General features: G+C 43.8%; 1 protein-coding gene across 3 annotated transcripts; it reads right to left on the bottom strand.

Moving 5' to 3' along the window:
- Positions 1-15288: 15288 nt before the first annotated feature.
- GPAA1 (glycosylphosphatidylinositol anchor attachment 1) lies at positions 15289-25285 on the bottom strand. 3 transcript variants are annotated; one of them, XM_069097046.1, is made up of 13 exons: positions 25168-25285; positions 22915-23008; positions 22182-22361; positions 21880-21991; positions 21360-21507; positions 21034-21135; positions 20081-20277; positions 19166-19362; positions 17419-17572; positions 17149-17241; positions 16528-16727; positions 16216-16392; positions 15289-16036 (listed from the first exon to the last, which is right to left on the bottom strand). In XM_069097046.1, exons 2-13 carry the CDS (start codon positions 22986-22988, stop codon positions 15793-15795), a joined length of 1878 nt encoding a protein of 625 aa, XP_068953147.1. In that variant the 5' UTR covers positions 22989-23008; positions 25168-25285; the 3' UTR covers positions 15289-15792. The 3 variants fall into 3 exon arrangements, with proteins under 3 accessions (XP_068953147.1, XP_068953148.1, XP_068953149.1); XM_069097047.1 differs by having other exon boundaries at positions 25193-25253; XM_069097048.1 differs by having other exon boundaries at positions 25199-25246.
- Between the last annotated feature and the right edge of the window lie 860 nt (positions 25286-26145).

The following is a 26145-nucleotide window of genomic DNA, read 5'->3' on the forward strand; positions in this document are numbered from 1 at the left end:
TATTTGTAAATAAGATGCTATACCCTTTATATAAGTAAAATATATAATAAACTTAAGTACATATATGTGTGTATGTATTTAGACACACAAACACTTCCTCCCCCCTGCCCTCCCACAGCTGGTTGGATCTGGCTCACCCAGTCTCCAAAGGAAATTGTTATTTGAGTCTTTGTTGGCAACAAGAGGTCCATTGCTGGATGTTAATATCTTCACCCATCTCTCTCCAACAGGTGCAACAAACAAGAATTATACCTGTCATATAATCTAAAGGTATGATAGCCATTCTGAAAAAAGGCTCTTTCCCTGGTCACTCTTAAGGAGAAAGTAATACTTAGTTTACTCTTCACAGTTTAACTCCTTCCCACCAAATGCTTCATACACAAAAAACAGTATAGGTAGTAAACATCTTTATTAAAGTAAGTAATAAACAAAAGTCATAGAGCTTATACAGATTGAATGATAGAATGTACAAATAAATGCTAGAATGTACAATCAGAGTGAGATAAGATATCAGCTTAGAAAAATCTCATGGGAGGCAGAGTTGGGCATATGTGAATGTATATATATCATCTACATGTATATAGATATTTGTTATATATAACTTGTTGTCCAGTTATTTCAGTCATGTCCAACTCTTCATGGACCCCTTTGGGGTTTTCTTGGCAAATATACTTATCAGTCTCTGAAGTTGCAGGCACTGGGAATCAAGAAACATAAACCTCTCCACATGCTCTGGGAATTTCTCCAGTCCACCATTCAAAAATTCACACTACCCTCTCTATCACATTCTCAAGTATTTCCACTTTACATGATATCCCAGATGAGAATTTTCTCAGACAGCATAGCGTATAATAAACCTAAAGACCCCCAAAACTGGGGTAGGTTTTTGATAAAAATTGCCAGGAAAACTGGAAAGTAGTTTGACAGAAATTAGATATAGGCTAATAACATATCTCATATGCCAAAGTAATCTCCAAACAGATACATGACTTAGATAAAAAAAGGTGTTACACCATAAACAAATTAGAGAAGCAAGAAAGAACATATCTTTTGTAAACAAACAACAAAGGATTGTTTAGTTATGTCAGACTCTACATGAACCCATGGACTTTTGTCCATGGGATTTTCTTGGTAAATATACTAGAGTGGCTTACTATTTCTTTCTGCAATGTGTCTCCATTTTTACAAATGAGGAACTGAGACAAACAGGGGTTAAGCGACTTGCCCAGGGTCACATGGCTAGTAGTGTCTGAGGTAAGATTTGAACTCAGATTTTCCTCTCTAGGCCTAGTGCTTTATCTACTATACCACCTAGCTAATCTCCAAATAAAGGACAGAAAGGATCAAAGAAGTTTTTTTTGTTTTTGTTTTTGTTTTGCTTTTTGGAGGGCAATTGGGGTTAAGTAACTTGCCCAAGGTTACACGGCTAGTTTTTGTGTGTGTGTGTGGGTGTTGTGTCTGAGGCCTGAACCGAACTCTGGTCTTTCAGACTCTGGGGCCAGAGCTCTACTCATTGCGCCACCTAGCTGCCCCTAAAGAAGTTTTAATAGTGTATATTCTTTGACCTAGCAATGCCACTAATAGGTCTGTTCTCCAAAGAGATTGAAGAAAGGAGAAAAAATCCACATGTGCAAGAAAATGTTTATAACAACTCTTTTGCTGTGGCAAAAAGTGGTAGAAACTGAGGGGATGCTCACTAATTGGAGAGTGATTGAACAAATTATGGTATATGAATGTTATGGAATATTATGTGCTACAAGAAATGATGAAAGGGATGGCTTCAGAAAGACCTGGGAAGAGCTATATAAACTGATGCAAAGTGAAAAGAGCAGAACCGTGAGAAAAATAACAACAATACTGAAAAGACAAACAATCCTAAAAGACTGGGAAACTTTGATTCTAGAGGATTCTTGATAAAACATGCTACCTACCTCCTGACATAGAGATGGTAGATTCAGATTGCAGATTGAGAGACATTTGAGGATATGGGGGTGGAGAATGGCTAATATAGGAATTTCTATTGGTTAACATACATGTTTGCAATGGGGTTTTTGTTTTTGTTTGTTTCCCAAAGGAGGTGGGGGGAGGCTGGAATGGAGAGAAAGTGGACTTTCACTGATTGAAAAAAGTAATTTAAAAAAATGCCCAGGGAGAGAACAAAAGGAATTTCTGAGGAAAACGTAGATAAGCAAGATAATTTTGAAAACAAATTGTTTCATTTAGTGTATACTATTCCAACAAGAAATTTTGCATGACAGATTTCAGAAATCATGCTCTTTTCCTGTTCTACTTTTTAGCATAAATATGTACCCTTTTGGGAGGTGTTTATTCAATTCAGAATGAATAGACCATTTCAATTATATATGAAATTAGAAAGGTTTTGCACAAACAAAACCAATGTAGTTAAAATTAGAAGGGAAAGTTAAACTAGGAAAATAATTTATAACAAGTTTCTCTGATAAAGGTCTCATACTCAACATATATAAAAAAACTGATTCAAATTTTATATAACAAGAGCTATTCTCCAATAGATAAATAGTAAAAGGACAGTTTGAAAATAGGGTTTTCAAAGAAAGAAATCCAAATTCAAGTTATGAAAAAAATATAAATAAAATGTCACTCCAAATTTCTAATAGAGACATGCAAACTAAAGCAATTCTGAGGTTCCGCTTTGAACCCATCCAATTGTCAAAGAAAACAAAAAAAAAAGGAGAATGATCATTGTTGGGAAAATAAGGCACATTAATGCACTGCTAGTGGAACTGTGAATGGATACAGCAATTCTGTAACAATTTACTAATTGTGCATATCCAGTGGGCCTATGTGGGAAATGATCTCTGCTATACATGTATTTATAGTGACAAAGAATTGAAAATTAAAGATGTATCTATTAACTTCAGACTAGCTGAATGAATTGTAGTATAGGAATGTAATTAAATATTACTGTATTATAAGAAAGGACATAAGGAAAAGTTTCAGAGAAATTTGGGGAGATTTGTATGAACTGATGTGGAATAAATTGTTTAGAACCAGGAGAACAATTTATGTAATAAAAATAACATTGTAAAGAAAAATAACTTTTTTTTTCTTTTTAAAGCAATCGGGGTTAAGTAACTTGCTCAAGGTTACACGGCCAGTTATTTCTGGGTGTGGTGCTGAGTATCTGAGCCCGGGATTTGATCTCCAGGTCTTCAACACTGGAGCCGGTGCTCTTACTCGCTGTGCTAACCGCCGCCCCTAGAAAAATAACTCTTAAAGACTTAAGAACTCCAAATAACACAATGACCAACCATAATTTCAAAGGAGTAATGATGAAACATGTTGTACACCCTTTAGAAAGAGAACTAATAGTCTCAGAGTACAAACTGAAGCATATTTTCTTCTATTTTTTTCTTGTTTTTTTTTTTTGACACGGCTAATGCAGAACTTTGTTGTGCGTATATATATATGTATATATAATTGTTTTTATTTTTCTTGCCTTCACAGTGGGTGAGGGAAGAAGACAGGGGAGGAATAAGATTCAGAACTTAAAATAAGATAGAACTAAAAAAAAAAACTGAACTTCAAAAAAACCCTTAAGAAATCTGATCAACACAGTGACCAAACACCATTTTAGAAGACTGATGGTCCTGAAAGGGATTTTAAACTTAAGATGCAAAAGGAAGCACTCATTTGGGACATAATCAATTTGCTTTCCTTGCATATTTATTTGTAACAAGGCTTTTGTTTTCTTTCCTTTTTTCCTATTTGGGTGGGCAAAGTGGGAAAGAGGAGGTTAGGAATAAAGTTGCCTAAAGGAAAAATAAAACAGTCATTGAAGTATTTTTCAAAAATGAACAGACAAGAATAGAAGAAAGGCCAGAAGAAAGCACAGACAAGCAGGATAGTTTTCAAAGTTACATGTTCAATTTTTTTTATATATTTAAAAGGGAGATCCAGCTATATATTGTCAATCTCCAGAGTTCGGTCTGAGAAAGATAAACAGAATTTGGTTGGATGCTTGTTATTTTTCTCAAAGCGGGTGGGTATGCATATGAACACATGGGAGCTGCAGTTGGAATTGACTTTGCTTTGGGGCTAGGCTGCAAGGATTATAAAGCCGTGAAGCAGTGAAGTACCCTTGACTCTGGATGTCTGTGCAAGCTTAATCTGGTCTTGTGATTGCTGACACAGCAAGAGGAATTCAGGTTCACTCAGAGAACATCACAAAGGATTATTGGTATGTCAGTCCAGAAGGGCTCAGATCATCCTCTCCAATTGGTCAGCACAGATTTTTGCCCTTCTTTGGGTAATGAGGGGCTTAAGTGGGTCTCACAATATAAATATTTGCAGTTTCATGTAGCATCTATTCTACTGGTGATGCTCATTTTATTTGATGTTGCTTAATTCACAATTTCAAAAAGCAAAAAAAGAAAAGAAACCATGGAGATACCGTGTTTCCCCGATAATAAGACCTATCCCGAAAATAAGCCCTCCCCTTACTGTGTAAGATTCCTCTAAAATAAGCTCTCCCCCGTAAATAAGCCCTATTGAGATTGCTACTGTAGTGAAAGTGATCCCCTGCGCTACACGCTACATTACGGTACCCTCTGTATGCACCGTCCCCGCCCTCCCGGGTGAAACGCACGCCGCGCTCCGAGCTGCATCCAATTAGAGCTGCAGCAGTGAGCACGTCATCCCGTTCTTCCCCAGTGATTTGCTTATTGAATAAAGGTACATTTTTTTGTTCACATTTACCTGTTTATTAAAATTGCTGTCAATGTTCATTAAAATAAGCCCTCCCCTGAAAATAAGCCCTCTGGTGTTTTTCTGTCCAAAAAAAAATAATAAGACAGTGTCTTATTATTGGGGAAACATGGTACAAGCTCCCTTTTCTTGTGAGAATTGCTTTGATACATTGCCAGAGGCTCTCTCTTGGACTTAAAATGAGTGTAGCGGTTTGGAATGGGTGTGCCAGTTAGCCACATAGGTAGCCGTTATCATATAACAGTGAGAACACTGTGCTTGCTTAGGTCCCTCAATGTCTTCTGCCTTTGTATTTCTTCCCTGGCCACAGGTTTATCACCAGCAAACAGCAGTTGTGTGACATGGATGCTGCTAGCCCTAGTAGCTAAATCTTGATTTGAGAGTTCTGGGTTCCTGTGTTGATGCCAGCTGCTTTAGTGGGTGGTGCTTCATGAAACTATTCCACTCTCCCTTTTTTTTTCAAATTAAAAAAATTTTAAATTTAACACTCCATAAAACGAGTATCTCCATATACAAAATAGAATAGAAAAATATTATCTATAAAATTGGGATCAATCAATATAGCTTTTCCTTTAAGTACATAATAACTTCAACATGGAACTTCCAAAGCTGCTCTGGTTGTATGTGCTTTCTCCTGTACTGTTCTGTACATTTCAAAAAAATACATGCCAACAACCTACTTTATTTTATTTTTCTTTTTGAGGGGCAACTTTATCCCTACACTTACTATGAGACCTATCTTTCTACCACTCTCTCAAAAGGAAGTAAAAAAAAAAGGAAAAGAACAACTAAAATCTTGTAAGAAATATGCATAATTAAGCAAAACAAACATCCACATTGGCTGTGGTCCAAAAACGTATGTCTCATTCAGCACCTCTAGTCTCTCACCTCTTTGTTAGGAAGCTGGTAGTATGCTTCAGCAACAATTCTGAAACCTGCACTGATCAGAGTTCTTTTTTTTTTTTTTGGTTTTGGAGGGCAGTTGGGGTTAAGTGACTTGCCCAAGGTCACCTGGCTAGTTTTTGTGTTAAGTGTCTGAGGTCAGATTTGAACTCAGGTCTTCCTGACTCTAAGGCTAGTGCTCTATTCACTGCGCCACCTAGCTGCCCTATGATCAGAGTTCTTAAATCTTTCAAAGTTGGATTGTTTTTTTTTTTTTACATTGTTGCTAATATACACATTTTTCTGTTTTTTTCCTTGTTTTCTTTCATTGTTCTCTTGCTCCTTTTGGTTTTCTCTGTACCCCTTCTTGTGAGTCTTCCCAGATTTCTCTGCTACAGTCCTCCCCACTTTTAATGGCACAATAATATTCCATTATATTTACATACTATACTTTGTTTAGTCATTTCTTAATCAATGGGCAAATGATTAGTTTGCAGTTGTTTGTACAGTAGTCAAACTGCTCTGTTCCCACCTCCATGTCTTTGGCACTTCACATATAGGAAAATGCAGAGTTGCTCCTTGTCAGGTGTTAATAAATAGTCTCCTCCTCCTCCTTTTTTTCCTCCTCCTCTTCCTCCTTCTTCTTCTTGCTCTTCCTTTTAAATTTTTTTTTTAAGCAATTGGGGTTAAGTAACTTGCTCAAGGTTACACAGCCAGGTGTTTCTGGGTGGGTGCTTAGTGTCTGATCCCGAATTCGATCCCAGGTCATCCTGACTCTGGGGCCGGTGCTCTTACTCACTGTGCTACCTGGCCGCCGCTCTTCCTTTTAAAATCGTGTGCTTGCAAGTGGACTTGGTGACAAACAACAACAAATGCAAAATATTTTGTAGCTTCCATATTTCCCAAGGGTGGACAACATGTAGGAGATCCCCCAAAGTATCTGCCAATACAGATTGTCCAGGAACCTTTGTGTTATAAGAGCCTCTGCTACAAGTGGTTATAACTGCTGGAGGAGTCTACACTAGAATTAGAAGTGGGGAGCTTATAAGTTGGAAGGAGAGGATGGAGTGAGGGAGATAAGATCATGTATAGTTGTTAGGGAAACAAGTCCCATGATTGGCTATCCCCGGGGTGCTACCCATCTTCCCACTCTCAGATCTGGTGACCACATACTTCTTGAGGCAATAACACTACCCTCTCTCTCCCACCTTTCTGCCCCCTCCTCCCTCAGTTAGCTACATGGCACAGTGGATAGAAAGCCCAGAGTGAAGAAGACCTGAATTTATATATGGCCTCAGACACACTACCTGTATAACCCTGGGCAAGTTTTTTAAATCTATGTCTGCCTCAGTTCCTTACCTGAAAAATAGAGAGGATAATAATGGCACCTATCTCTCAGGGTTATTGTGAGGATTAAATGAGATGTTTGTAAAGCACTTAGCCCAACACATACAGTGTTTCCCCGATAATAAGACCTATCCTGAAAATAAGCCCTCCCCTTACTGTGTAAGATTCCTCTAAAATAAGCCCTCCCCCGAAAATAAGCCCTATTGAGATTGCTACTGTAGTGAAGGTGATCCCCTGCGCTACACGCTACATTACGGTACCCTCTGTATGCACCGCTCCCCCCCCCCCCGTGAAATGCACGCCGCTCTCCGAGCTGCATCCAATCAGAGCTGCAGCAGTGAGCGCGTCATCCTGTTCTTCCCCAGTGATTTGCTTGCTGGCGCCATTGAGAGCAGTGCCACGGAGGAGAGCTGAGGCAGGACAACATAAGCCCTCCCCTGAAAATAAGCCCTCTGGTGTTTTTCTTTCCAAAAAAATTAATAAGACAGTGTCTTATTATCGGGGAAACACGGTAGAAGGCACTTAAATGTTTCCTCCCTCCCTCCTTCCCTCCCTCCCTCCCTTCCTTCCTTCCTTCCTTCCTTCCTTCCTGTAATGGGAATGCAAATTTGGAAGATCTTCCCTGCCCCTAGGCTAAAGTGCACCAGAAGCCTGGGGAGGGAGGCTTGTTTTTCAGTAGATACTTTTTGATTGGCCAGTGGGTCAATAAGGTTGTTACATTCTCTGAGCCAGGAGAAGGCTATGTAAGCCCTGATGTGTAGCTTTGTTTTGGGACTCACTTTGAGAAGTGTTCTGTGATTTGATCTGAATTCTGGGAAGCCGTTGTTGAGAGTCCCCCGGCTTTGAAAAACCGTGGAAAAAACTGGCTTTGAAAAAACCCAGTGTGGACTGGGTATGGATGTAATGGCTGGACAGTTTGGAAAGCTGTCTACTTGATCTGTTAATGTCTTGATAATTCTGTCTGTATATTTTGAAGTTTGGGGTGCTGACCTTTTTCCCCTGAACAAGGTAAACGATATATGTCTGACGATTAAAGTAAGCTTGTTAACCCATTTTGAGTTGCTTTCCTTTGTCAAAGCAGATCCAAGAACCTGTGTGAGCAGCCACCCTGGGGACGCCGGGGTGCTTGCTGCTACACTTCCTTCCTTCCTTCCTTCCTTCCTTCCTTCCTTCCTTCCTTCCTTCCTTCCTTCCTTCCTTCCTTCCTTCCTTCCTTCCTTCCTTCCTTCCTTCCTTCCTGTCTTCCCCAGGATACCCTCACTTTGGAGAGCACTACAAATTGAAGACCTTACTACTCATGTGACAGGCTGGGAAAACCCACTCTCAGGATACTTCTTCTCAGGCTACATACAAGTGCATGCCCACCTTTGCCATGTGATTTTGTAGCAACTCTTTCAATGTCCTGACTACAGCCGTAAAGCAGGAAAAGATTATTTCCAGGCTTTCTAGTCTCATACCTGAATTCAGAAAGGAAGCAGAAGGCAATCAACCAACAAGTATTTAGTAACTGCCTATTCTGTGCCAGACACTGGAGATATAAAAGATAGTTCCTCCTCTCTAGAAGCTTACATTCTCACATCCCCTTGGAGGATGCAGTGACTTCAATGATAAGTAAAAAATCTATATACAAAATAAATGACACCTATTCCTGAGTCTAGCTATGAGATGGAACAGATGCTGCATGAGATGGAATATCTGTAACTGTACCTGAATTTACACAGAGCCAAGGAAGTTTTCTCCTGGCATAATTGGAATGTCGTATGTCCCTGCTTTTTCCTTCTCTAACAGGTTTCTATGATCAGAGCAAGTAGTCAGTGAAAGATATGAGCTTTTTCATGTTAGCTTACTGGAACATCTAATATTATTTTTCATCTAGAATTAGAATATGTACAGAAAGTTATGCAAACTGCTTAAGATCATTTTAAAAGTTTTCAACCAACTTTCTTCATAAAAGTTTAGTGATCATTTATAAATCTTGAAACTGTTTTGAAGAAGGAAAATACTTTCAGAGGAAATTTTTTAAATCTCTAGTATGATTTTAAGAAACCCACTAAAACCCTTATTTGCAAGACATGTTTATTACTAAATTGATGTAACAGTTGTAAAGCAGAAGAGAACTGTTTTGATCTGAATTTGTAGTTATTCCATCATCTAAGCAAGTGTTAATATTTGTAACTGCGGGTAAGGAATGCTGTTATGTATGACTGTAATGATTTACTTCTCAAGTCCCTCCAAGCTCTTCGAGATATGCAGGACACAGTCCGAGCGGTGTACCAGCCACTCCGCTGTTAAGGTTGCCGGAAGAAAAGGTGGAATCCACCTCTCCGGTGACTTACAACTGAAGATTAAGAGACTGTCCTGATGCTCCTGCTCCTAGCATTCCTGCCTTTGTCCGGTTCCAACTCCTATGCTCCCACCTTGTACTCTTGAACTCTTACTAAGACAATTGATGGGACTCTAATTGCAAGAATGTGACTCATGGGCAGCCCACCCTCTCCTTTGATTTCTGTGCCCTGCTTGACCCCAGGTTCATGTTGTTTCCCATGTCTCATAAATTGCCTGTCCACCTATGTTAGAAAAAGAATCCAAGCTGTCAAGCTGTTTGCCCTCCATATTACCTATGTCCCCGGACTCAGTTGAGTCCGAGGTTCGGTTATGATCCAAGAAAAAGGGGGGAGTGAAGTGCCCACCAGAAATTATACACCAAAGCCCCCTAAACCTGCCAGAAGGATCCCCTACCAGGGTCCCTGGAAACCACCTTATAGGCCATAATAGTGAGGGAACTTTTCACATGTGTTGCTAGAAACATGCCCCAGATACAAGTCTGTTCTTGTTAGCCCAGATACAAGATTTTACTAGAAATGGCACCCCCCGCCCTTGCAGCCATATTTTGTCGTTAGCAACATATTATTCTATAAAAGTTTGCTTTGCAGTAGGCTTGAGGCTGTCTTCCCTACTGGGGAGGCAGTCACCCTGGTTAATAAACACTGCTATCAAATTATAATTGGCTTTGCTGTCATGTCCATTTCATTTGTCCATTTCAAAGCAAGGGGACACAAATTTGTCCTGGATGAAGCCCTACAGTCTAACACTTCCTCTGGGGCCACTTCTCCAACTTCACTCATTGGCAGGTTGGGTCCCCAAAGAAAGAGCTCTAAGAGTAACTTTGAGGGACTGCAGTTTCTAATATGGTTGCCCACAAGCCCTCATCCAATGTATTCCACATTGGTTATTTTTCACTTTGCCAACTGGTCCTAGTAAGTTGAGGGCAGTTTTCTTTTATGATTTCTAGTTATATGATATCTACATTCTTTTTCATCATGACTTTCAAGTATGCTAATGATTTTTACTCATTTTTGATTTATTTTTCAGGATATTTTATTTTGACAGACATTTTACATTTTTTTCTATTTCTTACAGTCTTGATTTTGTTTAGATATTTCATGCTGTCTCATAGCACCATCAACTTCTGTTTAGTACATTCCAATTTTCATAGTCTGTTATTTGGGGAAGATTTTGTACCATTTGTATTAAGCTCTTAATTTTCTTTCCAACTCTTTCCTCCAAAACTTTAAATTCTGTTCCAATTCTTTCCTCTTAACCACTCTTTCATTTATAATTCTAAATAAAATCTTTACTTCCTTTCTTCTAGGAATTCTAATTGACCTTGTGACCAAACTGTTTTCCTTTGAGGTTTTGCTTATAGATGTTTTAGAGTTATCCCTCTCTTCTGGCTTTATCTTGGGAGCTGCTGGCATCACAGTAACTCTTTATCATAGGATTATTTTTTCTTTCTATCTTACTTCCTGATTTGGGACTTTATGTTAAGGCCAGGCTCAGCATATTTCTAGAGGGCGTGTTTGGCCCTGATCTGTATTTTCTGAGGTTGTCCAATTAAATGTTACATTCTTCATAGATTACAGAGGTTGCTTGGGCCAAGGAGCTAAACTTTCAGTAGGTCCTAAGTGGTTTATTCCCTGCCTTCTTGGACAGAGTTTTCCAGACTCCAAATCCAGGCAACATTAACTGCAGACTTGCCTCTACATGGAACTCCAATAAACTGCTACTAGGTCCAGCCTGTCAGTTAACTAGAATGCTTTGCAGGTTCAAAGTAAAAGTGTTGCAGCCCCTACCCTGATTACTTATTCTTGTGGTGAATTGTAGATACAGGTCTGGGGTCAGAGCAACAGAGATGTTAGCCTACCCCTCTTCCACAATTTCTGCCCTATCGCTTGTCTATAAGCCATATTTGTGAGCTTGGGCTGGAAAAATTACCTGATATAGTTTTCTCTTATATTTCCTGATCACTATATGGCCTGGTGGTCTTCCTAGATCTTTGTTGTAGTAATTGTGAGGAATGCTAGGTTGTATTGCTTCCTCCTCCTCCAACATCTTTTCTGGTCACTTTAAGCCAGTCTATACCCTTGATTGACCAATTGATTCAGTCTAGAAGTTCAACCCTTTTGTGTTCACATCAGTGGGTGTTGGGGTTTCTATCCTGTAGCAGCAAGCACCCCAAGCGTCCTCAGGGTTTGCTGCCAACACAGTTCTTGGATCTGCTTTGATAAAGGAAAGCAACTCAAAATGGGTTAACAAGCTTACTTTAATCAGTCAAATATATGTAATGTTTACCTAGTTCAGGGGAAAAAGATCAGCACCCCGAACTTCAGAATATACAGACAGAATTATCAAGACAGAAACAGATCAAGTAGACAGATTTCCAAACTGTCCAACAATTACATCCATACCAAACAACATCTGGGTTTCAAAGAGGGGGGGGGGGGGCTCTGGACAACGGCTTTCCAGAGTTTCATCTGATCAAATCACAGAACACTTCTCAAAGTGAGCCCCAAAACAAAGCTTCACATCAGGGCTTATATAGCCTTCTCCTGGCTCAGAGAATGTAACAACCTTATTGACTTACTGCCCAATCAAAAAGTATCTACTGAAAAACAAGCCTCTCACCCCAGGCTCCAGGTGCTCTTTAGCCTAGGGGCAGGGAAGATCTTCAAATTTACGTTCCCATTACATATCCTCCCCCTTATACTTTTTTTTCCCTTTTCCTAAATGATGGGAGGTTGTATGAGGGCAAAGGGGAATAAATGCAAGCTGCCACCAATCCTACAACTTGCTTGCTATTTGAAAGCTTTAAAGTTTTATTTTTGTTGCTGTGCTGTTTTCTAGTTGTATTTATTTCAATAAATTACATATTTTTTTTTTAAAGAAAAAGGGTAGGGGCGGCCAGGTAGCACAGTGAGTAAGAGCACCGGCTCCAGTGTTGAGAAGACCTGGAGATCGAATCCCGGGCTCAGACACTTAGCATCCACCCAGAAACACCTGGCCGTGTAACCTTGAGCAAGTTACTTAACCCCGATTGCTTTAAAAAAAAAAAAAAGTAAATGAATGATAGTTGTGAATAAAGATAGAAGAGTCCAAAGATGGAATGGAGTCTTAAAAGTAGAGATGAGAGGGTTTTCTGTTTTCAGTAATTTGGGGGCATATTCAGGTCATAACTCAAGGTCTCTACAAAACTGGCAAGACTCAGAAGTTTGATCAGGTTGAAGGGAGGGAGGAGGTTACTCAGGTCTATTTGGATAGCTATCTGGTGGTTACAGGCCTACTTGGTGAGAATTAATCGCCTGATAAATCCACTGCTCTCTGTAGATTACATAAAGCAAGGGAAGGAGCTGTGTGGGTGGATAGAAGTATGGCAGTGCTACCACATTACCTTTAGCTCCCACCATCTATATACACAATTTTTACTATTTACGTTAATTTCTACTCATCCCTCATCTCATTAGGATTCTTTATTCTTTTTTTTTTTAGGGTAATTGGGGTTGACTTGCCCAAGGTCACATGGCTAGTTTTTGTGTTAAGTGTCTGAGGTTGGATTTGAACTCAGGTCTGACTGACTCCAGGGCTGGTGCTCTGTTCACTGCACCACCTAGCTGCCCCGGGGATTATTTATTCTTATTAATTTTTCCTTTGATTGTAGTTGATGTGTACTTTATTCTAGTTATTTTTTCATCTTGCTTTATTTCATAAAGGTCTTTCCAGATTTCTTTGTATTTCTATAGTTGTCCAACTTAATTGCTTTATAGTATTCCATTACTCAACCACAATTTAACTAACCACTCTTCTATTGTTGGACTTTAAAATTTATTTTTTCCAACTACCTATAATGCTGCTAGAAAAATTATTCAATGGATGGGTTTTTTTCTGTTGTTTTTTTACACTGTTAGGATATTAACTTATCATCCTAACACTGATACAATTAGGTCAAAGAATATGGTCATTTTTGTAGCTTTGTACTATTATGCTGCTTTCTGGAAACATCTTACAAGCAATTAACGCATGTGGGGTTTTCCACAACCCTAAATATATTGAATTTAATTGGCTTTTTTTTTTCAATTTTATGGGTGCCAGGTGGCATCTCCAAGTTGTTCTCATTTATATTTCTGATTAATAGTGTCAATCTTGCCCTTTGTTCTAACAAATCAGAATGTACATAATTGACTAGAGAATGACATATCAAAATTGTAATTTCCTGTGTGTTAAAGTATAATAAAAGCAATAAATAAAATATAATAAATAATTGGTGATATATATCTCTATGTCCAAGGGAGTAAATTATTTTCTTAAAGTATGCATAATATATAGGTTTCTGTGTAGTCGATAAGCATTTGGCCTCTTTCATTTCTAAATACTGAACCATATTTTCAAAAATTTGGGTTTTTTTTTCTATGCTCCCTTTTGCACAGAAGTCATCAAGTATCCAAATATACGTGTATTTAATTTGGAGGGTCATATCAAGCTCTTCATAGATTTTCTCTGCTGCCTTATTTTCTGCAATGAAAGTTAATATATAACAATCATTTACCAATACTTGTCACTAATCCTACAATTTAAGATGACCAGACATCCTATGAAACATTTTTTTCATGCCTTTGGATGCATGATAAAACCAACCAGAGAAGCAAGCAGTGTACTACAGTGAGAACACTGGATTTAGATCCAATCAAAAGGATCAGGATCCAGATCAAAAAGATCTGGGCTAGGGGCGGCCAAGTAGCACAGCGAGTAAGAGCACCGACTCCAGTGTCAGAACGACCTGGAGATCGAATCCCGGGCTCAGACACTCAGCAACCACACACAGAAATAACTGGCCGTGTAACCTTGAGCAAGTTACTTAACCCTGATTGCTTAATATAAAAAAAAAAAAAGATCTGGGCTAAAATGTTACCATTTTATGACGTGTGGTGATCTGAGCAAATCATTTGAGCTCTTTGTGCCCCATCTGGGGAATAAGGGAGTTGGATTAGATGACTGATCCCTTGCAGCTCTGAATGTGAACTCTGCCAGCTCCTTCATTTGCCTCTCCAGGGAGAACCCAGCAGCTCTCCATTCCTTCAGCTATGATGTCCTGCTGTCTTCGAATTTATGGTGAGAATTTCCAAGTTGACATGATTCAGTTCCTCGAGGTGTGCCTACTCTCAGGCACTAGCAAAAATTCCACACCAAGAATACCAAGAACTAAACTGCTTACACACAGTTGGAGAAGTGAGGCGGTTCTTAGCACCCCCTGTCCCTTTTCCAACATCCAGTCAGCAGAGGACTGAGGGCTGTTTGGCATTTTTCTTCATGAGTCACCGTGAGTGACCAGGATACTTCAGACTTTGTTAGGTGGATCTTGGCCAGTGGTAAGACCCATCATCAAAGCCTTTCCAGTCTGCTACACTTGACAGAACTTGTACTGGGCTGGCATTGCCTTCCAGAGCACCTGAAGTCACCTCCACACACCATCAGGGGGTGTAAGAGTAACATTTTGTGGAGTACACAAAGTGCTTAACATATTTCATCGCCTTTGATCTGAGGTAGGTGCTATCATTCTCCCCATTTTGCAGATGAGGACCTGAGGTCTTCCATAGTTCAAATTCAGCACTGTACCTACTATGGTCACCTAGTTGCCCTAAGCAATGTGGTGCTCAGAACTTGAAATCATGCTTTATATGTATTATGAGCAGGTAAGAATGCATTGGGACCATCACCTCCCTGGTCCTAGATACCAGGTCTCTCCTCATGTAGCTGAAGTGGTTCCTATCAACCTTGCTGTACACTAAAATCCCCAAATCTTATGATACTGACTGATATAGAGTGAAGTCAGGCCTCTCTTTTCTGCATGTCCCCAATCCTGGCAGCTGAACTGGTCTCTCTGGTGCTTCTGACCCCACCACCTGTTATGACTCCCCCCAAAGGATTAGACCAGGAAGAAAAGGATCAGGAACCAAAAAACGCACAAAAGCCACACACAAAAACCCCCCAGACCTGTTTATTTCCTTAGGGTGGGGAAGAAACACACAGAGAGGTCCTCCCAAAGCAACCCAATCAAATTGCTGCTTTGGAGCATGTGGGGACCCCCCTTTCCCCTCCTCAGCCCCCCTACTCCCATTGTAAGCAGCCACACAGCCCTACTTCCTTCCAGCAGCAGGTACCGGCCCTGGGTTAACAAGTCCCCAGGTAGTATTGAAGTATGGATTGCCAAAGACTGTGGGAATGTCAGTCTAAGAACTTTGGCCTGCAGGTAAGGCCTGAGTTAGAGTCCCAGCTCTGTTAACTCATTGTGTGACCTTGTCTTTTCCCTGCTCCAATACTGTTTCACTCTTTAAAAGATGAGGTTGAACTGGATGACCTCGAAGAGCCCATCCAACTGTATGTACATTTATAAAATTCTTTACCACAGACACAAGGGGACTATTCCTCAGCTCCCTCTTGGTTTCAGTGAGCCCGAGGGATAATGAAGGAGTGGGGGTGGGGTCACTATTTCCAGAAGAGGACATTCCAAAAGAGTAACCAGCAGGGGTAGAGGCCTAGGGAGAGCAGTGGGAAAAGCAGGGCACCATAGAGGTGGTGGTCTAGGACACCTTGGGCCAGAGCGCTGAGGAACAGCTGCCAGCCCTCAGCAAGCGTCAGGGGTGCCTCCTGCAGCTCACGCCACAGGAAAAGGCTGCCTAGGAGGGTGGCCCCTGGACTCACCAGCACTAGTAACACCGCATACAGAAACCTGGTAAGGGGAAAAAGGCAAGATCAGGGGATAAGGTTTCCAGGAAGGAGAGGTCCCTATGGGAGAGGCAGGGGGAGGGAATACAGGAGATGGGAAGTTCCCAAGTTGGGGAGAGAGAAGAAACACAGGACTGTGTACTAGGCTTAGGGTGGGAGTAGAGGGCAATGGCATATGCAGACCTGGGTCCACTGGGCTGGGTGAGGGCAGCAGCAGGCACCATGGTAACTGCAAGCAAAAAGCCCAGAGAGAAGTTGAAGAGGGAGATACAGCCCAGCTGTATTGCCAGGTAGAGCAGGGCTAGGAGCTTTAGGGCCATCCACCCACTGTCTGGGCCTCGGGGACTGCTGCTCACGACCCTGGTGAGAATGAGACATGGTTCAGAGGCTTCACACTATGCACTCGCACAATCTGAGCCAACCCATCCCATCATGAGTCTTCTCCCACTATATTTCAACAGTAGGTGCTGTGAGCCCATCCCTTTTGGAGCTCACCGGTGGGTGCTGTGAGGCAAGGCCAGGCCAGCCACATAGATGGCAAGCAGCGTGAGCACCACAGCCTCAGCCTCAGCCACAGGGAAGTGCTGGGCAGCCACATGCTGGCCCATGACAGGCAACAGGTACAGGGCCAAACCTGTGGCCTGAGATATCAGCACAGGGGCCACCAGAGGGGTAAGGGCCACACCTCGGGCATCCTAGAAAGACACAGGGAATCAAAGTTATATAAGAGGGGGGACAGTCATAGGGGTCAAATCACATCCTGGGGGTAGCATGGAATCACAAGGGAATAGCATCACACTTTAGGGGAAAATGGGGAGAGGGAGTTACAGTAGAGGAACCAGCAAGGAATCAGCATCAGAACTGCTCCCCAGGGTATCCTAGGTGGGTGTGTATTGGGGGTGGGGGTGGGGTGTAACAGAACTCTAAGAGGACAGGACCCAAGTCAGGCAGGCAAAGGGAAATGGTCGGGAAGAACAAGATCACTTCCCCTTCAGGGCTACATTTCCAAGCACAATGGCAGGTTAGACCTAGTCTTTTTTCCCTGTCCACTGTGAACAACTCAAACCTCCACCCCCCCCCCCCCCGCCGCCCAGTTGGTTTTTCTTATTCTCTCACCTGTCCAACAGGTTGGGCAGGGGTGTGATTGGGGCCTGACTGCTCCTCAGGGCCGAAGTCCGCCTTATTGAGCTTCACCCACAGTTCCAGGGCATGACCTAGTCAAGGGCAATGACAAGACTGGGAAGCTCCTTTCCATCCCCACCCCACCGGATCATGTGATTCCCAGCCTTTCCTGCTTTCCCTCTCCCTTGTTCATCTGAGGATACTCCCTGAGTCCCTAGGCCACCTCTCCCCATCCCCAACACCTGTACACACAAGGAAGGATATCTTCAGACCAGGGATGAAAAGTAGGAAGCCAATGGCAGGCATGTAGAGACCAATGGAGACAAACCGTGACAGCGATGGTAAGAGGTAGAAAAAGTAGGACTGGTGCAGTCGCTCAAGAAGATTGTTCAGTTTGCGGAACATCCCCTCCAAGGTCCTGGGGAAGGAAGACGGTCCACTTAGTCAGCCACCCCCAAGGAAGCCCCCTCTGATACAGAGCCTCAGCTCTCTATGCCAAGACGAGAATAATCTATTAAAAGCTGCCAGAGCAACAGAGAGGCAGCAGGATGAAACGGAAGGAGCGCTGGGCCAGGAGTCAAAGGACTTGAACCCAAGGCCCTGGCTTGTACAGCTTTGGCCATGTCAAATTGCTCATGTTGCATCGTAGTTTCCTGGTCTGCAAAATGAGGTTTGGACCGGATCAGGGGTTCTTTAGCTGGAGGTCTGTGACCTTGATTATTAAATATTTTGATAACTGCATTTCAGTACTGTCAGTTTCTTTTGTAATCCTGCTTTTTTATGTTATGGATTTAAAAGTATCCTTCTGGGATGAGAGCCATAGCTTCACTGGATGGTTCCAGGAACTACAAAGGTTGAAGACCCTTGAAGACCCAGAGAATCTCTAAGGTTCCTCCAGGTTAAATACTGAGTTATCTTTAAATGCAGAAGTGTTCTGTAAACCCCTGAGGGGTCTATAGTGAAAAGGAAGTCTCTTTAGGGACAGCTGCAATGGCTAGGCCAGAGCTGAGGGTCTGTATTCAGAGGAGAGGTAGGCTCTCTACTGCCTAATTACAATCTCCTCTTCTAGCCTCATCTCACATTATTCCACTCCATGCTCCAGTCAAACCAGATTCTTTTATGACCCCCAAATATGCCTTTTGCTCTCCCACACCTTGATTCCAGTGTTCACATCATTCATTCTGAATCAGTTTTTAAAGCCCTACAAAAAAAACTCTTTTGTGAAGCCTTTCCTGATTCCTCTCCCCCCTTCCCCAAGTTGGTAATGACTTTACTGCTCAGACCTCACACTGCATTTTGCTGTGTAATTCTCAAAGCCCTTATCATGCAATACGGTGCCCTAGAGTTATCTGCATCGGTGCCTTATCGTCCCACTAGAATGGTAGCCTAGCTCCATTAGGAGTAGGACTTTAGTTTTTCTAAACTTTGTATTTCTTCCAGCTTTGGGCATATGGCTCTGAACATAATGGGTACTAAACTTCTGTTGGGTAGATGTAGTGAGGGGGGAAAGACGAGGAGGGAAGGACCAGGTCATGTAACAGAAAAGAAGGCTTTCATCAAGGGACAAGGGGAAGGACAACCTCCATCCCAGGCTGAAGAGGGGAGACAGAGAAGACAGTCTGGACCCCAGAATCCTCATGCTGTGTGTGGGTATGGGAGAGAGCTGAGGCCAAAGGAACTCTTGAAGAATAGTGACATTAGCCAGCAACTAAAAAGCTAGAGTGAGCAGAGAGAGGAAGAGAAGGAGGTACTTTTCACTATAGCAGAAGAATTTTCACATTAAGAAATGCTGTAAGAAGAGTGCTTTGTAATGTTTAGGGTTTTAGAAATGTCAACTACTGTTATCATCATGAAAGTGCCTTAGTTACCTGGGTGGGAGGAAGGCTGACAAAGATCAGACAAAACAGAGGCCTGGCTAGAAGCCTACCCAAGATCAGCTGACCTCCTCTGGTTACCTATCCCCCTGAAGGGGTGCTGCCCATGTCATTCTTACCCCTTCCTAGGAACTTACTTGCCCACAGCAGTCATGTCGTACTTATACTGGCGGAAGCTGTTGATACCACGTAGGGTGATGGCTTCTACGTGGTAGCGCAGGAAAAGCCCATGGGGCCCATGAGGGCGGCCAGAAGCCTGACGCAGGACCATGAGCATCAATGTCTGCAGTCCATGTAGGGAGCCTCCTAGAGATGCCCAGTCTGAATGTTGCAGCTGTGGAGGGAGCATAGGGGTCAATGGCCTAGAATATTCTTCAACATGGATGGCCCTGGCCAGCTATGGGAAAGTATAGAGGTTTGGGTGTTCCCAGTCAAGTATGGGTACATATGGAGATAGCCCACTGGGTCAGAAGGCTAAAACACCTCCAGGGGATCCAGGGAAGTTGCATCTATGGTAAAGCACAGAGGCCCAGGGGATACCCCGCTTATCCTGGGCCATTACAGGGGAGCATAAGCATCAGGGGGTAAACATCCTTAGGAAGAATACTCCATCCATTCCTAGCAATGACAAGAGAAACACGGGGATTCAAAGGGCCAGGGAGTCCCACTGTGATGGCTATGAGGAGACAAAAAAAAGGGGTTAAGGATGCCCACAACAAAGATAGTCCAGTTAGAGTACAGCAACTGTGGGAGGAGCAAGGGAAAGTATAGAGTCAGAAGGGTGCAGTAATGGGATACAGGGCCGTGAGATCCAATGAGGTCAGGGGAAGGAGGCAATGTGTGAAGGATGAAGACTCCCACCTGGGATATATTAACTGGTTGTAGTAGCTATAGGGAACAGAGGGAAGGAAAAGACAGAAAGCCAGAACATCTTATGTAGCATTGACATCTATAGGAAGAAGGGATGGATGGAGAGAAGGACAGGACACCTCCCATCAGGAACCCCCCTATCCAGCCAAGGAAGCTATGTGGAGGGCAGGATCTAGTACCACCTTTCCCTGCAGGGTGCAGAGCAGAGACTCCTTCTGACAGAAGGCATGGAAGAGATTGAGAAGGTCCAGGTTAGGTAACTGCCCATTCAGGCCCTCCACAGCCACATCCAGACTGGTGACCACATCACTATTCAGCTCCAGGGCCACTGCTGCCTGGATGGCTCCTGCACGGCCCCGAAGTGCAGACGACTGCATCCCTACAGGGAGGGGAAGGGAAAAAAGGGGTTGTCATTGCAGTAGGACTCAGAACTGAGATTACCTATATATATATATTTTTTTTTCTTTGCCTTTTGGAGGGCAATTGGGGTTAAGTAACTTGCCTAAGGTTACATGGCTAGTTGTTTTTTTGTGTGTGGGTGTTAAGTGTCTGAGGCCGGAACCAAACTCGGGTCCTCCTGACTCCAGGGCCAGTGCTTTACTCACTGTGCCACCTAGCCGCCCCTGAGATTACCTATATGACCTGAGTAAGTCACTTAACCTCTGGCTTCAGTGTGTTCTTGTGTTAAATGAAGGAGATGAACTAACAATGAGAGCTATCTTAAAGTGGACTGTGTAGGCTGCCTTCCCTTCACTGGCGATCTTCAGTTGGAGACTGGGGAATGCCTTTTAGGGATTGGAAGAAGTGACGTTTGCTCAGAGATGGATTGGACTAATGACCCCTGAGGTCCCTTCAAGTTCTGGGTTTCTATGGTTCACCCTGGGTCTTAATATTATATTCCCTTCAAAATAACTGGCCGTGTAACCTTGAGCAAGTTACTTAACCCCAATTGCTTAAAAAAAAAAAAAAGACTATATTCCCTGGTGGTCAAAGGGTGAAATGAGGATTATTTTTACTATGCTGTGATAAGAGGAGCAAGATGGTTACACTCATGGATTTAACATTATTATTAAAAGAAGGGGTCAGCTGGAGCCTTATTCAAGAAAGGGACTTGGAAGAGTACAGGGGGTCCTACCAGTAATGTTGACATCATGGTAGGCTTCTAGCCAAGCCTCTGTGCCCAGCAAGTCATGCTCTGTCACCAGGAAGATGATGTCCTTGGCCCAATAAATCTGACCTGGGCAGAAGGGAAGGGAAAAAGAAGAGGTGGTAGGAGGCAATCAGTTACTTGTCAGGGTCCCTCCAGGATAAACCTCCTGGAGTCATTCCTGGTCCATACCTCAAGTGTCAGTCCCAAGGGCTCAACCCTTATCCCAGAGTCAGTCTCAGGAATCACTCTTGGATCACTCTCACCAACACTTCCTTACCACCCTCCTCATTACCAACCCCCCATGCCCTTACTCCGGAAGTAAGCAGCCAAGGACAACAGCAGTCCTACTGCCTGGGCATTGAGGGTTTCAGGGCTGGAGGGCACAATGAGCACCAGTGACTCAGTGCTGGCTGCCCTTGGAGCTCGAAGGATCCCATACACGTTGGTACCTGACACCATCTGCAGAGGCACTAACACAGGTCACCATGTGGGAAAACAGACACACAGTGACACAGATTATTTTACTCACAACCTGCTCCCAACACTGTTACTGCTCTATTTCCTGCTGGAACCCTGATTACCCCCACCATGGTGTTCCTCCTCCCCATTCCAGTGGGTCCAGTGGACCTCCATCCTCCCCAAATACCTCCTCTGAGTGGTCCCCTCAATTCCTCTACCAATGCCTTTTGAACCTATAGTAGACATTAAATTCCAAAGGGATTCCAAACTATCTCCTCTAAGTGGTTCTTCTGTTTTCCCCATAGCATCCCTTCTGTTCTCCTGAATGACCCCACAGTGTCCCCTCCATCCTCCAAGTGGCCCCTGCAGTACATATCGTTCGTGGGTCTCATCAGGGAAGGGCAATGTTCGGGAAAAGCTTTGACTATAAACTTCCAGTCCCACAGAACGCATGGTCCGCTCCAGCCAGGCCACAGGCAAATTTCTGGTTAGGGGAAAAGAGGAGTGGGTCAGATGTCCACAGACAAGACCTACAAAAAGAGTGGATCCCCCAGTGTTCCCTCTAAGAAGAACCCTCCAAACTTGCCCTCTGAAAGGAAACCCACGGTGTATAACAATGCAAAAGGGGATCTTCCACAGGACCCACACAGTTTTCTATCTGACCTGCTACTCACCCTGTTTTCCTGCGTTGGGCAATGAAATCTCTGGCAAAGCTGAGGGCATGTTCTCCACCTTCAAACTGCTCCTCCACCATAGTGGAACCCATAGCATTCTCCGATATGTATGTATTCTGTGTCAGTGGTGAAAAGGCCAGGGCCAGGAACCAAAACGCACCAGCCAAATAGCTCACCACACTGGCAAAGAAACAGGTTAGGGGGCACTGAAACCCTGGCAACCATCTACCACACAGCTCACCATGAGGAATTACAGTACTGCCTATTTCTTTCTCATCATTCACCTTGTAAGTGCCAAGTCCATGGAATTCACCCTTCTAAAACCCAAAGGAGCAGGCGGAGGAGGGAAGGGGATGGGAAGCCACTGAGGCATGGGAAGCAGACATAGCCTATGACCACTAAGACCCAAGTCCCCACCTAATATATAATAGCTTTCTGGGGGAGTCATTCTTTCCTGCCTCTATGTCCCCTCCAACTCCCAGGGACTGAGAAACCTGGGTTTGGGAGGCAGGTAAAGAACTTGGAGACCATGGCTGATATTTTTTTGGGGGGTTAGAATCTCTTACATAGATGACACATTGTGTGTATGTTTAAGCCCAGGTAAAGGGAGGCAGGAAGAAGTGAGGATGGGGCACTGGACATGGCCAAGGACCAGAAGGGAAATGGATGGTTGAGAAGCCAGAAAGAAGAGAGCCATCAGATGGCTGAGGGTTGAGCAGGGTAGAACCCTCACCAGAGTGGAGTGTTGAGGCGCAGGAGCAACCGTGCCAAGGCCCGACGCCTGTGTGAATCCAACAGGAGCCCCATAGCTAGGGGATGAAGGGAACCTGGGGAAGGGAATCAGATGAGTGCAATGAGCATTTCCCACCACCAGCCACCCTGAGACTCCCTAACTTCCTCACTTATCATCACCTCTTCCACTCCCAACAGGGATCTCCTTCTACCCCCATCCCAATACAATGACCTGCCCAGCATCTCCTACTAATCCTACTCAATGACCCAGTCACTGAGTCACACACAGTCAGACATAATTAGTCACATACACAATAAATGCCAGAGTTGGAAGGAGATCAAGTCCATCCTTCTCATCTGACACATGATGAAACTGAGGCTCAGAGAGGTGAAGGGATTCACCAAAGACCACACAACTAATAAGTGGCAAGGCCAGGACTTGAACTCAGGTCTTCTAATTCCAAATCCAGGGCCCTTTCCACAATACCATGAACATTCTGCCACACACAAATATAGTCAGATAGATACAATTCCTGACTCCCCACACATGTAGCATCTTCTCCTTTGAGATTTATGGGCACACACAGTAACACGCACACTCACACAAAATCCCACATGTGGAGTATCCTCCCCTTTAAGACTCACAGGCACAGTCACCCAAACAGTCATACCCAGAGACCATCCTCTCATTCAAAATATTCCAGCACACAAAATCACACATATACACATAATCATACACGGTGTCACACCTAGCATCTTCTCCTACAAGATCTGCAGAAACACACAACTACATGTCCATATACAAAGTCTCACACATAAACCAACCTCCCTTCCCTACTCTACCTCCACATCCCCACCCCCCCTCACTCACACACACACTCATACACATCCTGGGCATGCTCACCTGCTCAGATCCAGCAGGAGACGATGTTCTGGGTTGTGATTGTGTGTGATCATGTATGTGGTTGCATATGCAGGCTGATCTTGGAGGGGAGGATGCTGTATGTGAGAGAGAGAGAGAGAGAGAGAGAGAGAGAGAGATACACGCATACACACATAAAATCTCAAACCCTAAGCATTCTCTCCTGCGGGAACTGCGGGAAAGGGAGTGTGTGAGCATGCGCATGTGTGCATGACACACACAAACACACAATCTCACACCCAGAGCATCCTTTCCTGCAACCTCTGCAGAACCTATGTGAGCATGCGCAGGCGTGGAGAAGACAGATACACATACACAAAAACACATGATCTCACACCTAGGGCATTCTCTCCTGCAAACTCTCCAGAACTGCGCAGGTTCGGGACAGACAGATACAGACAGATACACGCCACACAATCTCACACCCAAAACATCTTCTCCTGTAAGATCACGGAAACGGGACCGTATGAGCATGCGCAGGTGACAGCAAAAGAGAGAGAGACAGACAGACAGAATCTCACACCCAGAGCATCCTCTCCTCCAAGATCTGCAGAACCTATGTGAGCATGCGCAGGCGCAGAGAAGACAGATACACATACACAAAAACACACAATCTCACACCCAGAGCATCCTCTCCTGCAATCTCTGCAGAACCTATGTGAGCATGCGCAGGCGCGGAGAAGACAGATACACATACACAAAAACATATAATCTAACACCTAGGGCATTCTCTCCTGCAAGTTCTGCAGAATGCAACCATGTGAGCATGCGCAGGTTCGGGACAGACAGATACAGACAGACACACACCACACAATCTCACACCCAAAACATCTTTCTCCTGCAAGATCACGGGAACGGGAGCATATGAGCATGTGCAGGTGACAGCAAAATAGAGAGACACAGACAGACAGACAATCTCACACCCAGAGCATTCTCTCCGGCAAGATCTGCAGGAACGCGAGCATGTGAGCGTGCGCAGGTGTGCACCAGAGACAGAGAGTGAGAGAGTGAGAGAGAGAGAGACAGAGGCAGCGACAGACAGACACACACACCACTCATTCTCACACACGGAGCATCTTCCCCTCCAAGATCCGCCTGCACACGCAATCACACCCACAATCTCTCACCCACAGCATCTTCTCCTGCAGGAATCTCGAGCACATAGTCACCACCTTATGAAGATTGCCTCATACACAAAATTTGACACACAGACCTCCACTTCGGGCGCGCGCGCACGCACGCACGCACACACACACACACACACACACACACACACACACACACACACACACACACACAAAATGAATGAAGGACACGGAACGATGGACGCACCCACACAGCCCCCAGCCCAGCTCACAGCCGCCTTAGCTCCTCAAGCTCCAGCCTCGGGACACGCCCACTTCCGCTTAGGACTCCCTCACTTCCGGTTCGCGGCCGGAGCACGTTGGGAGTTGTAGTCCTCTGGCGCAGGCACTTCTGCCAGGCTTTCTAAAGGAGGACGCGGGGAGGCGCCTGCTCCCTCTCCTCTCGGAGTTTTGGTCTCTGGTCTAGACTTGACCTCCTAGCCTCATTCGTTTCTCTTGCCTACTTCCAGTTCATCCTTCATTCAGTTGCTCGAGTGTGGGCACTGTTTTCTCTTTTATAAAAGACAAACCCACAGGCATTTGAAACCCTTCACAACATGGCTCTAACCCATTTTTCCAGGCTTATTGCACATCACCGTCCTTCACATACCCTCCCCTCTGGCCAAACTGGCCCACTAGCAGTTCCCAAAACTTATAACATGGCATATTCTACTCCCAGGCATTTGCACAGCCCATGCCTGGAATTCTCTCCTTCACTATCACCGCCCCTCAGATCCTTACATCCTGCCCATCTTCAAACCCTATTCTTCCCTCCTCCCCAAATCACCAAGTATCTGTATTCCTGTTGTAACTCTCCTCCACCCCAAGCAGAATTGTAAGCTCAGAGAGCAGACTGTTTCCAGCAACAACATAATGTTGGTTTAACATTTGTTGTTGTCCTTATTCATTGTTGTATTTTTGTTATTTCTCTACTGAAAACCCTTCCTTAGCTCCCTACAACCCATCAATTAAAGCATACATTTCTTAGCCTGGCATCCAAATTCCTTCAAAATTTGAATCCAACATAGGTTTCCTGCTTTTCTCACTCTAATCACTCCATTTCAGCCAAATGGCATCGCTGTTCCCGAATCTTGTACAGGCAACTAATCTTAATGCATTTACTCCCATCACCCACGACTAGAATGGATCCCCCTCTCCCCCAGCTCTGTCGGTCTATTCGAATCCC

This window comes from Petaurus breviceps, unplaced genomic scaffold (assembly GCF_028583685.1).
Source record: "Petaurus breviceps papuanus isolate PSGF00001 unplaced genomic scaffold, PetGlider_PUasm1.0 350, whole genome shotgun sequence".
Lineage (NCBI taxonomy): Eukaryota > Metazoa > Chordata > Mammalia > Diprotodontia > Petauridae > Petaurus > Petaurus breviceps.